Source organism: Trichoderma reesei (genome assembly GCF_000167675.1).
Source record: "Trichoderma reesei QM6a unplaced genomic scaffold TRIREscaffold_19, whole genome shotgun sequence".
NCBI lineage: Eukaryota > Fungi > Ascomycota > Sordariomycetes > Hypocreales > Hypocreaceae > Trichoderma > Trichoderma reesei.
In genome coordinates this window covers 240701-256202 of record NW_006711166.1, presented here as the reverse complement: position 1 = coordinate 256202, position 15502 = coordinate 240701, and the positions used below count along the sequence as shown (strand labels likewise).

The 15502-nt window shown below is 54.8% G+C and overlaps 4 protein-coding genes across 4 annotated transcripts; 1 reads left to right on the top strand and 3 right to left on the bottom strand.

Moving 5' to 3' along the window:
* Positions 1-155: 155 nt before the first annotated feature.
* Positions 156-1256, bottom strand: TRIREDRAFT_66804 (glycosyltransferase family 69; the record flags this gene model as incomplete). Its single annotated transcript, XM_006967746.1, has 1 exon — positions 156-1256. A coding segment is annotated over one exon (1101 nt), but the record flags the coding sequence as incomplete, so codon positions are not given.
* A 3439-nt stretch (positions 1257-4695) lies between these two features.
* Positions 4696-10391, top strand: TRIREDRAFT_123228 (clathrin heavy chain-like protein; the record flags this gene model as incomplete). Its single annotated transcript, XM_006967827.1, has 4 exons — positions 4696-4782; positions 4904-5275; positions 5345-9577; positions 9639-10391. The coding sequence occupies 4 exons, from the start codon at positions 4696-4698 to the stop codon at positions 9987-9989; spliced, it is 5043 nt and encodes a 1680-aa protein (XP_006967889.1). The 3' UTR covers positions 9990-10391.
* A 364-nt stretch (positions 10392-10755) lies between these two features.
* On the bottom strand, positions 10756-13590 carry TRIREDRAFT_66608 (uncharacterized protein; the record flags this gene model as incomplete). Its single annotated transcript, XM_006967745.1, has 2 exons — positions 10756-10838; positions 10941-13590. The coding sequence occupies 2 exons, from the start codon at positions 13588-13590 to the stop codon at positions 10756-10758; spliced, it is 2733 nt and encodes a 910-aa protein (XP_006967807.1).
* Positions 13591-14703: 1113 nt separating this feature from the next.
* On the bottom strand, positions 14704-15225 carry TRIREDRAFT_66562 (uncharacterized protein; the record flags this gene model as incomplete). The annotated part of the gene is made up of 2 exons (XM_006967744.1): positions 14704-15053; positions 15117-15225. 2 exons carry the CDS (start codon positions 15223-15225, stop codon positions 14704-14706), a joined length of 459 nt encoding a protein of 152 aa, XP_006967806.1.
* Positions 15226-15502: the final 277 nt, after the last annotated feature.

Sequence of the window (15502 nt, the reverse complement as noted above, 5' to 3'; positions counted from 1 at the left end):
CATACGACCATGTTCATTGCAAAATAGCCCCTACCCGGGGTTCTATCATCTCTATTTACCTATAGAAGAGTTCGCATTTCCAGGACGCCCGGCAAACACGCCATCAAAGAAGACTAAACCAAACATAATACCGCGCAACTACCGTCCAGTCGTAATTACGGCTTCAATGTCTCGTTCCACGACTGCCAATATTGGTTCGCCCACACAGGCATGCACTTGACCTTATCTGGAGGATCAAGCCGCCAATCTATTCCATCGCCCGCAGGATCTTGCCTTGCCACCGTCTCAGACGTGAACCCCTTGGCTTCCTTGATCTTTTTCGCCTTCTCCACAGAGTACTCGAGGTTCACAGACGGGACGACGGCAATCTTGCGGTAGCCCCTGAACCAGAGGTCTTTGCAGAACAACTGCGGCTCGCCTTGTCTGCATTCACCGGCGCTTTCTTTCGCTGCCCTGAATTGCACAGTCTTTTCCAGAATTGGCTGGGCTGTGAATGCTGTCGCACCGTTCCAACATGAAAAGACTTGAAAGGGACGCTGCGAGTAGAAACGATTTCGAGTCTCGTCAGCGTTCCAAAAGAGATTCCATGCCGAATCCCAACTCCCATCCGGGGGGATCTCGAAGAAAGAATCGCCATTGATTGTGCGGGCGATCCATACATCGTAAAAGGTAGGGTGTTCACCGACATATGTCCAATCCATGGCGCATGTCATGTCCGCACCAAGGGCCCTCTTCTGATGGACGAGCTCGAGTATGTCCTCGGCGCATGCGGCTACATCGTTGAGGAATATGACGGTTGTATCGCTTGTCGCCAGGTCATGCAGGTCCAAGAGTGGCGCCAATGCCTTATTTCGAAGCTGCGCAAGACGCGCCACACGGTCTCCTTTGCTCGGATCAATCGGAGATGACTCGACATAGTACCTGGCCCCTATGCTCTCGAGTGCTGGCCGGAGAGCAGCAAGTACGTCGGCGGTACCGTCTGGAGAGTTTCCCTCCACTATGGATAGCACGCATTGTGAGGGCCCGAGAAAACGAATCGCCTCGACAATGCTGCCTATCAGCCGAGGTAACAGTGGCAAGTTCTGCCGCAGGTTGAGGGCAAAGAAGTATTGAATGGCTGGGCCTGAGGTGTCTTTGCTCTTGAGCTCGCCATATCGTGTGGTGTTGATGGCAGGGCATGCCAGGTTTGGTAGGGTTGAAAGCTCTGGTGTTAGAATCGCCTCGAGATATCGAGTGATGTTAGCGGCCGGTAAGATGGCACCTAGGAGAATGCAAAGAGTCAGCAAGGGCTTGTTGTATCTTGCACAAATAAACAGCGAAGTCCAAAAACGGAGTACCAACCATCAAGCACAGGCTTCACCTCTGCGGTCTTTGACCTCTCAACATCAGCTTCATGGCGAAACGAAGGCTGCGCAAATCGATCCCTCCCCACAAACAGAGTTGTCGCGACGATGAAAGCCACAATCAACGGAGCTGCCAGCATCAACAATCTCCTGCGCATTTTGAGGCCCGTAAAGCACACAGCATGATGAGGCTCAAAAGCGCATGCGTTGGCCACATTTTGAAGCGCAGAAGAGGATGCGGGCTGGCATATTAAGGAGTGCTTTATATATAGATCCTTCTGTCGAGTTTCTGTAGCCGCTGATGGTAGGTTGTGTTGGTTCAATCTTCATCTCTTCATTGGTCCATTTGGGCGGAATTGGCGGCCAGACGGGTCGCTGTGGGGCGCAACGAATCCGATGGTGCCACCAGTGACGAACAATTAACCGCCAGCATCAACACCTGGAACCAACAGCTTTCTGAAGCCTTGTCAGGGTCGCGATAGCTGAGAAAGATGCGTTGTTATTTTGGGTGCCCGACAAGATGATATAAGTACGAGTGTGCGAGGGGGTCATTGCGATGATGGGGTGATGATCTTTTACAACGTTGTTTGCTTCCACTTTTTCTTTATTCGCAGATCCGGGCAGGACCTTGGTGCTACACGACATCTTGATGGATTTACGTGCATGAGATTACGAGGGCGATGGCTGCATTCATGTACACGAGAATACTCGCCGTGTTCCTCTTCTTACTCCAAGTCGACATTAGTAGAGCGCGGCATCTTAGTGTTCCACTGCCCACTCTCGCAGCACAGCTATCTCTTCGCAATGGAACGGAATTCGACAAACGCGCTGATATACAGACAGAAATGTCTACCTGCGGGTATCAAAACGGCGACCCCAACAAGTTCCGCACCGCCAATCCTGGATTCGACTGCCGAGTTGACACCATGAATGGCCTCTGGGGTTTCTGCCCAGTCACCGTCATAGCAGCTACCGACTGCGGCCTGGCCGGAAGCTGTGTCGACCACGGATCGTGCTCGAGGGGATGCGGCAAAACCGCCAACTCCAAGCTGACTACATTTACCTGGTACGTCTCATCTTCCCCTTTGCTAAAGAGACGGGATTCTCCTTGGGGTGCAGCCAACTTGTTAACGACTTGACTTCGCAGTGGACCAAAGCAATTCTGCTCCACCGCCCTCTTGACGTTTGGAGTCGACCAAACATACTCTTATATTGGCTGTGGCGGGAGTCCCAAGACAGATCACTATCTCATCACACCCATTGCGAGTTCTACGCCAACAACCTCAACCGCGAAGACTACGTCAACCACGGATCAGTCATATTCGCCAACAACAGCGACTGAGTCTCCATCGTCGTCGTCCAAGTCAACAGATGCATCTTCCGGCACAACACCCTCAGCAAACGCATCGCCTACAAAGGACAGCGATGGTGGCAGCCGCAGCGCCAACAACGGTGGCTCTTCTCCAAACAATACAGGAGCAATCGTTGGTGGAGTGATTGGTGGCATTGCTCTGCTGTGTATCTCCGGCCTTGTTGCCATTCTACTTTTGAGGAGAAACCGACCGCATGGCCGCCGGACGGCAACAAAGGGGGCGCAAAGGGATACCCATCAGTCGTGGTTCGATCCGAGTCCCAAGACCAAGCATCGCTTCACAGGCGGCTGGGGACCTAGAGAATTGGATGGCTCGCAACATGAAAGATATCCTGACCATCCGATAGAATTGCCCAGCTAATACTTATTCCAAGGCGAAGTGTACGTTGGAGCTATTTCCCGTTCTGAGTCAGGGACCTGGCAATTAAGATGGGACTAATTGTATATACCATGGTATGGAGGAGGCATGAGGGATGGACGTAATAGCAACGGATGACATGATTATAGATCGTTTGTAGAGAATTTAACAACAAGATACCTCTCTGGATACTACCTCACAAGAACAAGTAGATTGTCCCTCGGGGGATTCTTTCATCGCAGTACTGACGATGCCTCTACGCGCCAAGGGTTTCCAGGTACCTACCATTTGGCCTGCGAGTCTCAGCTTGGTGCTAGATGCAGTCAAGAGTGCTCAGGTATCCGCAGTCCTGCATGATCTCAATCTCAAAATGTCGCCTTGTTCCGCAAAAGCCGAACCGTGGACCGGGGTGTCTGTATTTTTAGCTGGCAGAATCAACCAACCAGGGTCAAAAGGTGAAACCGATTGCGGCCACTTCTGCAGCACCTCATAATGGCCATGAAATTGAGACCATCTCAGTCATGCATGCTGGGAAAAGCCACTTCCCAAGGTAAAGGTATCCAACAGAGCGGAGCATCGCAACTGGGAGTCCCAAGGCATTGAAGCTGTCTTGACAGGATATCGCTGCCTATGTACCATCAGATTCTTCGATACCTTAGGGTAGGCAATTAATAGGACCTGAGTTTCCCAGAGACGAGGACTCTCCGCGAGTGGCTGATGCTCTAACGGCTTTGGGTTGCGTAAAACTGGGGGAGCTCAATAACGCGGACAGCCGTGCACGAGCGAGTTCTGTAGAGGCAGCGAACTTCATCACGCATTGGCCTAGCCACCGCAATCTTTAGGCGCAAATGCAACAGACAGCTGCAAAGCAGACCGTAGTAGCATTAAGGCCATGCCATTAATTTGCATCTTTTGCTTCTTACAACTGCTCAATTGCTTGCCTCTCGAATTCAGAGCTCAGCCTCGACCCCGATTCACCGCCCGCCAGATGACATTCACGTGCGGCCTAGCGTGGCCGGAGCGGATCTTCGTCGCCTTCCGGGCACGGTGATTGGGCAGCTTCTGTCCCGCTCCTCCACGTAATCACTCCTGCCACCTTGCGCTCTGTACTGTGGAACACCCAATTCACCTCGTGCCTGCCGTTTCTAGTGGGCTGTTGCTGCGCAGGCTTCTACTAGGCTACTTGTACTGAGGTACCAACCAAGGTAGCAGCAGGCTAATGCTCTCATTCGCTGGCCAAACACCGAAAGAACACAGAGGTGACCTGCCACCTGGACCTCCAACTTCTCCTTAACCCTCACCAACCAAACAGACCTTCTCCTCCTTCGCCAATCATCCACCATCGCATACCTAGGCAGGGCAGCTCATCGCGATCGCTCGCCTGCTGCCGCTCTTCTTTTCTTGTTCCTCCTTCCGTTCCTTTCTCTCGCCTGCGTCTCCCCGCTCGTGCCGCCTGGCGCATGGAAGCTGTCGACGGCCTCCCACTGCCCCCCGCGAGCCTCAACCAAGCTCTTCCTCTCAGCATCGACTCCGTAAGCCGCGGCTATCTCGACAAGCGGCTGCCCTAGGAGTACCGAGTCGACGACGGCCCATACTATCTGATTGTTGGCTTCTCTGGCGCAATGGCGCCGCTACCCATCAAGTTCCAGGAGCTGGTGCAGCTCAGCAGCCTCGGCGTGGACACGCAGTCTATCGGCTTCAACTCTTGCGTAAGTGGTTGCCTAGATCCCATGTGGCCCAGCTGGCGCTCTCAAGCTGCGTGCGATTGCCTCGACACAATTGCATAAACATGGCTAACTCCCGGGTGTGTGCTTGCTTCACCACAAACAGACACTAGAGTCGGACTCGTTCGTTTGCATCCGCGAAAAGAAAAACGAAGCTGCTCAGCCGGAGGTTGTCATTGTCGAGCTCAAAAATGGCAACCACGTAACGCGCAGGCCCATCAAGGCCGATAGTGCCATCATGCACTGGAACAAGCAAATCATTGCCCTCAAGGCCCAGTCGCGGACCCTGCAGATCTTCGACCTCGAGCAGAAGAAGAAGCTCAAGTCGTGCACAATGAACGAGGATGTCCAGTTCTGGAAGTGGATCAGCGAGTCTACTCTGGGCCTCATCACAACCAGCAGTGTGTACCACTGGGACGTCTACGATGCCTCGCAGGATGCGCCCGTCAAGGTCTTTGAGCGCAACGCTAACCTCAATGTGCGTCAATTTCTCTCAGCGTCTGTCATTGTGTCCCCCCTCGGCCTTCCGACTAACCTCCAGTGACAGGGCTGCCAAATCATCAATTACCGAGTCAACAGCGATGGAAAGTGGATGGTTGTGGTGGGCATCTCCTCGGTGCAGGGCCGAGTGGTTGGCGCCATGCAGCTCTACTCCAAGGACCGAGGCATCAGCCAGGCTATCGAAGGCCACGCTGCCGGCTTTGGCACCCTTAGGCTCGACGGCGCGCCCCAGGACACCAAGATCTTCAGTTTCGCTGTGCGGTCGGCGACCGGCGCCAAGCTGCACATTGTCGAGGTCGACCATCCGGATTCCAACCCGGTTTTCCAGAAGAAGGCCGTCGACATCTTCTTCCCGCCCGAAGCTACAAACGACTTTCCGGTCGCCCTGCAGGTGTCGCAAAAGTACGGTGTCATCTTCATGGTCACCAAGTACGGCTTCATTCACCTGTACGATCTGGAGACGGGCTCGTCCATCTTCATCAACCGAATCTCCAGCGAGACCATCTTCACAAGCTGTGCTGATGATGCATCTTCGGGCCTCGTCGGTATTAATCGCAAGGGCCAGGTGCTCTTCGTCACCATCGATGATGCCACCATCATCCCCTACTTGCTGGAAAATCCCGCTAACACAGAGATCGCCATCAAGCTCGCTTCAAGAGCTGGCCTGCCAGGTGCTGATAACCTCTATGCTAAGCAGTTCGATCAACTCTTTAACAGCGGGAACTACCTCGAGGCTGCCAAGATCGCCGCCGGCTCGCCCCGCGGCTTCCTGCGCACCCCCGAGACGATCGAGAAGTTTAAGCGCCTCCCCACTCAGCCTGGCCAGATGGCTGTTACGCTGCAATACTTTGGAATGCTGCTCGACAAGGGATCTCTGAACATGCATGAAACGCTTGAGCTGGCCCAGCCTGTGCTGCAGCAAAACCGAAAGCACCTCCTCGAGAAGTGGTTCAAGGAGGGCAAGCTGGACTGCTCCGAGCAGCTCGGTGACATGATTCGCCCGTATGATGTCAATCTGGCCCTGAGCGTCTATCTCCAGGCCGGCGTCCACCACAAGGTCGTTGCTGGATTTGCCGAGACTGGCCAGTTTGACAAGATTCTGCCGTACGCTGCTCAATCCGGATACCAGCCCGATTACCTCCAGCTTCTCCAGCACATCATCCGGACGAACCCCGACAAGGGAACTGAGTTCGCTACTGCTCTCGCCAACCATGAAGGCGGCCCCCTGATTGACCTGGAACGGGTCTGCGATATCTTCCAGTCTCAGGGCATGGTCCAGCAGGCCACCGCTTTCTTGCTCGACGCCCTCAAGGAGAACAAGCCCGAGCACGCCCGTCTTCAGACTCGCCTTCTGGAGATGAACCTGATGCACGCTCCTCAAGTGGCAGAGGCCATCCTTGGCAACGACATGTTTACGCACTTTGACAAGGGCCGAATCGCCCAGCTGTGCGAACAGGCCGGCTTGGCCCAGAAGGCGCTCGAGCTGTATGAAGATCCCGAGGCCATCAAGCGCGTCATTGTCAACATTCCCGGCACCCCCAACTTCAACCCGGAGTGGCTCTCCAACTTCTTTGGCAAGCTTTCTGTCGAGCAGTCTCTGGACTGCCTCGATGCCATGATGAAGCACAACATCCGCCAGAACCTCCAGTCTGTTGTCAACATCGCCACCAAGTATTCGGAGCTGCTCGGAGCCGTGCGTCTCATTGACCTCTTTGAGAAGTACAAGACTGCAGAGGGTCTCTTCTACTACCTTGGCAGCATTGTCAACCTCTCCGAGGATCCCGACGTCCACTTCAAGTATATTGAGGCTGCGACCAAGATGGGCCAGTTCAACGAGGTGGAGCGTATCTGCCGTGACAGCACGCACTACAACCCCGAGAAGGTGAAGAACTTCTTGAAAGAGGCCAAGCTGCCCGAGCAGCTGCCTCTCATTATCGTGTGCGACCGCTTCAACTTCGTCCATGACTTGATCCTGTTCCTCTATCAGAACCAGCAGTTCCAGGCCATCGAAGCGTATGTCCAGCGCGTCAACCCCTCCCGAACCCCGGCCGTGATCGGAGGCCTGCTCGATGTCGACTGTGACGAGAAGATCATCAGGGACCTTCTCTCAACCGTTGATGCCCACCAGATCAACATTGATCAGCTCGTGTCCGAGGTCGAGTCTCGCAACCGCCTGAAGCTTCTGCTGCCATTCCTCGAGGCCACCCTCCAGGCCGGAAACCAACAGCAGGCCGTCTACAACGCCCTGGCCAAGATCTACATCGACTCCAACAACAACCCCGAGAAGTTCCTTAAGGAGAATGACCAGTATGACACCCTCGTTGTCGGTAAATACTGTGAGAAGCGCGACCCCAACTTGGCGTACATTGCCTACTCCAAGGGCCAGAACGATCTGGAGCTGGTCAACATTACCAACGAGAACTCCATGTACAGAGCCCAGGCTCGATACCTGCTGGAGCGCGAGGATCCCGAGCTCTGGCGCTTCGTCCTGAGCGAGAACAACATCCACAGGCGATCAGTTGTCGACCAGGTTACCGCGACTGCCGTTCCCGAGTCTACCGATCCGGCTAAGGTGTCTGTTGCCGTTTCCTGCTTCTTGGAGAACGACCTGCCCCTGGAGCTTATCGAGCTCTTGGAGAAGATTGTTCTCGAGCCCTCTCCCTTCAGCGACAACCAGAACCTGCAAAACTTGCTCATGTTCACCGCCGCCAAGGCTGACAAGGCCCGTGTGATGGACTACATCCACAAGCTGGACAACTACAATGCCGATGAAATTGCCACTGCCTGTATCGATGTCGGTCTCTTTGAGGAAGCCTTTGAGATATACAAGAAGGCTGACAACAAGACTGCCGCCGTCAACGTCCTCATCGAGCATGTCGTCAGCATTGACCGCGCTCAAGCCTATGCCGAAGATGTCGATCTGCCCGAGGTTTGGAGCAAGGTTGCCAAGGCTCAGCTGGATGGCCTCCGCGTCTCCGATGCTATCGAGTCCTACATCAAGGCTGATGATCCTTCCAACTATGCCGAGGTGATTGAGATTGCCACGCATGCTGGCAAGAACGAGGAACTCGTCAGGTATCTCCGCATGGCACGCAAGACCCTCCGCGAGCCCGTCATTGACACAGCTCTTGCCTTCTGCTACGCAAGGCTCGAGCAGCTGTCTGAGCTGGAGGACTTCTTGCGTGCTACCAACGTCGCCAACATTGAGGAGTCTGGTGACAAGGCTTACGAGGAGGGCCTGTACGAGGCGTCAAAGATCTTCTACACTAGCATCTCCAACTGGGCCAAGCTGGCAACTACCCTGGTCCACCTCGGCGACTACCAGGCCGCTGTCGAGTGCGCGCGCAAGGCGAACAACATCAAGGTCTGGAAGCAGGTCCACGAGGCTTGCGTCAGCAAGAAGGAGTTCCGACTTGCCCAGATCTGCGGTCTTAACCTGATCGTCGATGCTGAGCAGCTCCAGGAGCTGGTCAAGGACTATGAGAAGAATGGGTACTTTGACGAGCTCATTAGCCTTCTCGAGCAGGGCCTGGGTCTCGAGCGCGCTCACATGGGTATGTTCACCGAGCTGGGTATCGCCCTCTCCAAGTACCACCCCGAGCGCCTCATGGAGCACCTCAAGATCTTCTGGTCCAGAGTCAACATGCCCAAGATGATCCGAGCGTGCGAGGAGGCCAACCTGTGGCCTGAATTGGTCTTCTGTTACTACCACTACGACGAGTTTGACAATGCCGCGCTCACCGTTATCGAGCGACCCGAGAACTCCTGGGATCACCAGCAGTTCAAGGAGATTGTGGTCAAGGTTGCCAACTTGGAGATCTACTACCGTGCGATTCGATTCTACGTTGAGCAGCACCCGTCCCTGCTCACCGATCTCCTGGCCGCTCTCACCCCTCGTGTCGATGTTAACCGCGTTGTCAAGATGTTCCAGAAGAACGACAGTCTGCCGCTCATCAAGCCGTTCCTCCTGAACGTGCAGAGTCAGAACAAGCGCATTGTTAACGAGGCCGTCAATGACCTGCTGATCGAGGAGGAGGACTACAAGACGCTGCGCGACTCGGTGCAGAACTACGACAACTACGATGCCATGGAGCTTGCGGCTCGTCTGGAGAAGCATGACCTGATCTTCTTCCGCCAGATCGCCGCCAGCATCTACCGCAAGAACAAGCGCTGGGAGAAGTCCATTGCCCTGTCCAAGCAGGACAAGCTCTACAAGGATGCCATTGAGACCGCTGCCATCTCCGCTAAGACCGACATTGTCGAGGAGCTCATCAGATACGTATGTTTAAACCCTAAGACTGCCCGCTTTGCTTGAATAAGATGCTAACAGGTAGACCTAGTTTGTCGACATTGGTCATCGCGAATGCTATACCGGCATGCTGTACGCATGCTACGATCTCATCCGACCTGACCTTGTTCTGGAGCTCTCTTGGCGCAACGGCCTCAACGACTTCACCATGCCATACATGATCAACCTGTTGGCGCAGCAGACCAAGGAAATTTCGCTGCTCAAGGCCGACAACGAGGCGCGCAAGGCTAAGGAGAAGGATCATGAGAAGGTCGAGGACAACACACCCATCCTGGGCGGTGCTCGACTCATGATTACTGCCGGCCCCGGTGGAGGCGTTTCTCCTGCCCCTTATGGCCAAGCTAATGGTTTTGCGCCGCAGCCTACTGGCTACAACTATTAGATGCAAGTGCCAGTGTGGCAATGGATCGAAACGCAGCCGAAGTACCCCTTACACGTAATGTGTAATGCTTTTTATTTTGCGCCTCGCATAGTTAGCTCTTACGAAGAAGCCCAGACGCGTTCCGAGCGAAGTATGGAGAGTTGAAAGGGGCAACATGGACGGGCTGCTTTGTGAGCCTTTTTTATACTTTTTCATTAAGAATAATGATTGTAGAGATAAAAAAGGGCTTTTCGTCCCGGGGGAGGAGGCAATGGGCTGGGAGGTCTGTTAGTCGCGGACCCCTTTTATTTTACTTTAGCTTTATTTCCTTGCAGTTAGATCGGAGGAGGAAAAGAATATTCTCTTTTTTTGTGACTCAATGGGGAGCGAGGCGGAAAGGAAATTTGCGAGGCTGCAAAATGTGTATGATACGCAATTCAATTTTTTTTTGTTATTTGCTATGACCTTTTGTCTACTGTTTATGACTGGCTACTCTCTGTGATGGTGTCTCGAGGTGGTTAGAGAGATGTCTACTCGTGTGATTACCTGGGTATTTTACTGAAGCAACTGATGTTACCCAGAGGCATGGAGATGTCATATATCGTTGACGTGATACCAGACTTCGCGTTTCACAAGCACGGCAGATACCTAAATATTCAATGGCTTGATAACAGTGTATCATTCTATAATATCTTATCCAAAGACTTCTTTCTAGTCATAAACAAACGCCGTACCCAATACCAGACCTTCTTTAGTACCACGTATACAGTAGTGTTGTTGTACACACTCAGGCCTTCTTACCAATGGGCTTGGGATGCGAGACCTTGAGCCATTCGCCATTGAAAGCATTAATAAGCCAATTGTTCAACTCTGTCAGGCGATTCGTCAGTCTTCGTCGTCTTTCTAGCGGAGTCTGAACATGAAGAGCAAAGGGTTCAAAGGAGGGGGTGTGAATGGAGAAGGAAAACTTACTGTCATATACGATGCGGTTCGCCCCGTGAAAGTAAATCCCATGATCGCTGTCCGGGAAAACATGCACGTCGTAATTCTCGACGCCCGCCAGATCAAGCTTATCCAGCAGGGTCAATGAGTTTTGAAAGTGCACATTGTCATCGGCCACGCCGTGCATGAGCAAGAAGCGCTTGTTCTCCCCGAGCGCAGTGGCATTCGCTATGCTGGACAGGGCGTACCCTTTGTCGTTTTCCTGCGGCGTGCGCATGTACCGCTCCGTGTAGATGCTGTCGTAGAAGCGCCAGTCCGTGACGGGCGCGACGGCCATGCCGTACGAAAACGTCCGGCCGGCGTCCTGCTCGAGCGTCTTGAGCGTGGTGAAGCCGCCGTAGGACCAGCCCCAGATGGCGAGGCGCGACGCGTCGACGTAGTCGAGCGAGGCGAAGTGCCGGGCGGCGGCGATGTGGTCCTGCGCCTCGAGGAGGCCGAGCTGCGAGCGGACGGGGACGCGGTGCTTGCGGCCGAGGAAGCCCGTGCCGCGGGGGTCGACGGTGACGACAATGTAGCCCAGGTTGGAGGCGACGTAGGACTGGAAGTCGACGGTGAAGGCCTTTGTGACTTGCTGCGAGCCGGGGCCGGAATACTGTTGGAAGAGAATGGGGTACTTCTTCTTGGGGTCCCAGTGCGGCGGACGGCGTTCGAGGTAGTTGACCTTGACTCCAGTGTCGAGATCAATTGTGCCGTACTTCAAGACGGGGAGCTCGTGTTTCTTGGCACGATCGGCGAGCTCAGCGTTATCCTCGACGACGACATCATATGCAATGGTGGTGGAGGGCGTAGAGATGACTTTCTGGTACGGAGTCTTGGGTCCGCGGTAGGTCAGCAGGGCGAAACCTGCACCTGATGAGAAGGAGGCGCGGTAATAGGCCTCGGCGGACGTGTTTGTGAGAGGCTTCAGCTCAGACCCGTCGAGCTTCACAGAGTATACATGACGCTGGATAGAAGATTCTTTGGTGGCTACAAAGTAGACCAGGTTGTTGGCGAGATCCACAGCCGATGGAGCATCGTCTACTTCCCACGAGCCGGAGGTGAGCATGATGGGCTCGGAGTTGTTGAGGGGCGTAAAGTAGCCAATGTGTTCATAGCCATTGTGAATGACCGTGTCCACATACCCATCCTCTGGCCGCCCATTCTCAGGGTCGGCCGGTACGTAGGTCATGGAGTGGGAGATTTCAAACCAGCCGCCGTCAATCTTGTTGACATCAATCGTGTTGATTGTGCTTCCCTGGCGCTTGTTGACATCGATGAGAATCACCTTGAGAATGTCGCTGACGCGATTGGTCTGCTTGACAATGACCTTGTCACCGGCCCAGACGAGGTTGTTGATGATGCGATCATCGTCGGGGAACTCGTCGCCGGTGCTGACTGAAAACACATCGCCCTTGGAGACGTCGTAGAAATGCAGGTCTACCACCGGGTTGTGCGCGCCGGCCTTGGGGTACTTGATCTCCTGAACCTCGGGGTACGACTCCTCGCCGCTGGGAGGAGTGTGGCCGCTGGGGCGTGAGATGAAGAACTGCACGGGGTATTCGGGCACGCCAGTTTCGTTGGTTCGGAGGAACGCCAGATACTTGCCGTCGTCGGACCACCATGTTGCACTGTTTCCACTAAACACCTCTTCTTCATACACCCAGTCAGGGATGCCGTAAAAGTATTCCGGCCCGCCGTCCTTGGTAATCTGGACAATGCCGCCATCGCCGGTGAGTCGGCGGATGTAGAGGTTGTTGTCTCGGGTGAAGGACACTGAGTCACTCCGAGGGCTCCAACCGGCGAGCTGGACTCGGGCTTGTGCTTCTGAGGGGACGAGGGGCTCGGCCGTCTGCGTCTCCACGTCGAAGATGAAGTAGATGGCTGTGAAGGAATGTCTCCAAACCTTCTCCTGGGCGACGCCTATCAGCACCTTGTTCTGGTCGGGGCTGGGCTGGAGCCACTGGGGCTGGTAGGTTTTGCCATCGAACTCGAAGTCGGCATGCTTCATGAGGGTCCGAGACTTTGCCAGCTGAGCGGTCTCGTCCGCAGCAGCGGCGGCGGCAGCAGTTGCGTTTCCCACAGCTGACCGAACATCCTCGACGATGAGATAATCCTTGCCCGAGGCTCCTCGCTCCAGCAGGAGGCCGTCCTCGCCATGAGGGCCTGCAATCCAGCTGATGGACTTTTGCTTGGGCGACCAGAAGCGATCATAGAGCTGCTCCAAGGTGACCGGTTTGCCTGAGCCTCGAAAGTCGGCGTCTGGATCATGCTCCACATCGCTCGCGTGCTTGTACGATCCGGTAGAGACGAAGACGGCGAGAGACGCGAGCCAGGCCGCAGCAAAGATGACGGCGCCTATACAGAGAAAGCGCCGCAGTTTCCGATCCATTGGCCGGCGCTGGAGCGCAGCTCCGGTCGAGCCCAGGAAAGCCTCGGTCTCAGCATCGCCAGAAGCCTCGTCCTTGAGAGGATCCTCGGCATACACGTCAGAGTAGCCAAGCCTGGCGCGAGCCTTGGGTGGAACCTCGCCCTTTTCCATCTCCTCTTGTATTCGGTCGAAGACGATGCTGGTCGTCGAGACGGATGACAGCGAGTCTGTTGATGGAGACCGCTCGAGTCGGTCAGAGGCTCGCGGCGCCATGGCTGCAGACGAGAGTGACTTCTCGCAGGGAGGCTGGCGATCGAAGGGGGACTTGCGTGTATCAGGCGGATTGGACAAGGGCGTGCACCATCGTATAAGGTAAGGTACAGTACGATCCGATCGTCTTGCGTGAGCCTGTCGAGCAGCAAAGGCGGTGAAGACGGGAGCGTGAGACTGGCACTGCTACGACGGGAGCAGAGCAGCAAGCAGCGAGAAGCAGACGGTCAGGCGCCGGCCACGATGTCGCTATTGAGAGGATGTTGGCTGTATTGTCACCGTACAGAGGTCTGGTACCTTAGTTGGCGTGGATCGCTGGAGCTCAACTGCCGAGGCGTTGATTGGAGCAGCTGCCAGCCGGGCGATAATCGGTTAGCAGCCAGCCCGCCTAACGGGCATCACCGCCTGCCGGATTCTGCCAGCTCATAGTACATACCTTACTACTGGCACAGCCATCTGCAGAGATGACTTATCCAAGCTGCACAACCTCGACACAACAAATCTCACTGCATTGCCAAATCAGCGCACAACAAGGCGTCCATCCTCTACTGCACTGCAGCTGCAGCTGCGTCTGCGTCATGCGCCACAGTCCCGGCTCGAGCTGCCATTTGTCTATCCTCAGCTTCTTAGCGGCTCCGCACGAGATCGTCACCAAAGTGGAGTTGCCGCATCCCCCATCCATCTTGATCAGACGCCTTGGGGGGCAAGGGGGGGGGATGGGGGGATGGGGGGGGGAGGCTCTCAGCTGCTCTGCTCTCAGCGTTGGTCTTCTTGAAACTGATTGAATACATACGCGATAACGACGTGAAGCAGGATAGGTAGTCACAAGTTCGGTACCAGGACCTTGGCAGATAGACACACAGAGGCGACTGACGGCAATGGAATCTCGTCAAACCAGAGCTGAACCCACCAAAATAGAAACATCCACGTCTGTTGCCTCGTTCCTAATCCGCCACCTCCATTCCATCTTCATCTGCCGCAGCCTTGTCAACCCTCCCCCAGTCTTACAGTCACACAAGCTCACCCAGGTGAACATGTCTGGCGAAGATTCAGCTCAACTAGGGCCCGTCCCTCATCCACCCCCGGCGAGTCACGATGCGCGTGTAGCCTCCTCCATCACTGGGCCAGTGCCTGTAGTTGCGGTGGTACCGTCACGCTCTCGTCAATCTTGACCACTCGGCACGCTGTCCCATACGCCGCCGTCTGTGCAAAGCCACCCATATCGCCGGCGTCGAACCTCAGGCAGATGATGGCGTTGCCCCCCCTCTTCTTGCACTCGTCCACCACTCTGCTGATGGAGTCGTTGCGACATGAGTACAGCATCGACGTGAACCAACGGAGCTCTCCGCCAGCCATGCTCTTGAGGGCCATACCGAAGCTGGCGCCAATGTTGCGCGACCGCACAGTGATGCCATAGACCGTTCCGAGGACCTGCTCGATGCGGTAACCGGGGAGATCCATCATGGCTGAAGGTTCGTTCCATTATTAGCAATGTGTTCTGACGGAATAGGTACCCATTGTTGGCTTACTGGTGGTGACTACGCCTTCAGTCTCTGTGAAGCAGTGCAAGTCAGTGAGATGGCTGGGGATCTCCGCCGTCTCTTGAGGCTTGTGCTCTCTATCCTTTCCAAAGACCATGATGGAGATTGTGCGTTTGTGAAGTCTATAGGTGTATCATAAGATGTGTTGAACTCTGTTCTCTGCTAATCTATCTGCTAGATGCGTCTAGCTCTAGGTATTTATACTCCAACCTCTCGTTCTAGAAACTCTATACTAGGCCGACTACATACCTTAACCTTTTCATCAACATCTACTTACAGTACAGTACAGTTATGGCATCTTTCATCACTTCCCGTTCCCCCAAATCCCCTCACTGATGATGGCATGGCTGGGGAAAAGGCCTCTTACACGGCTC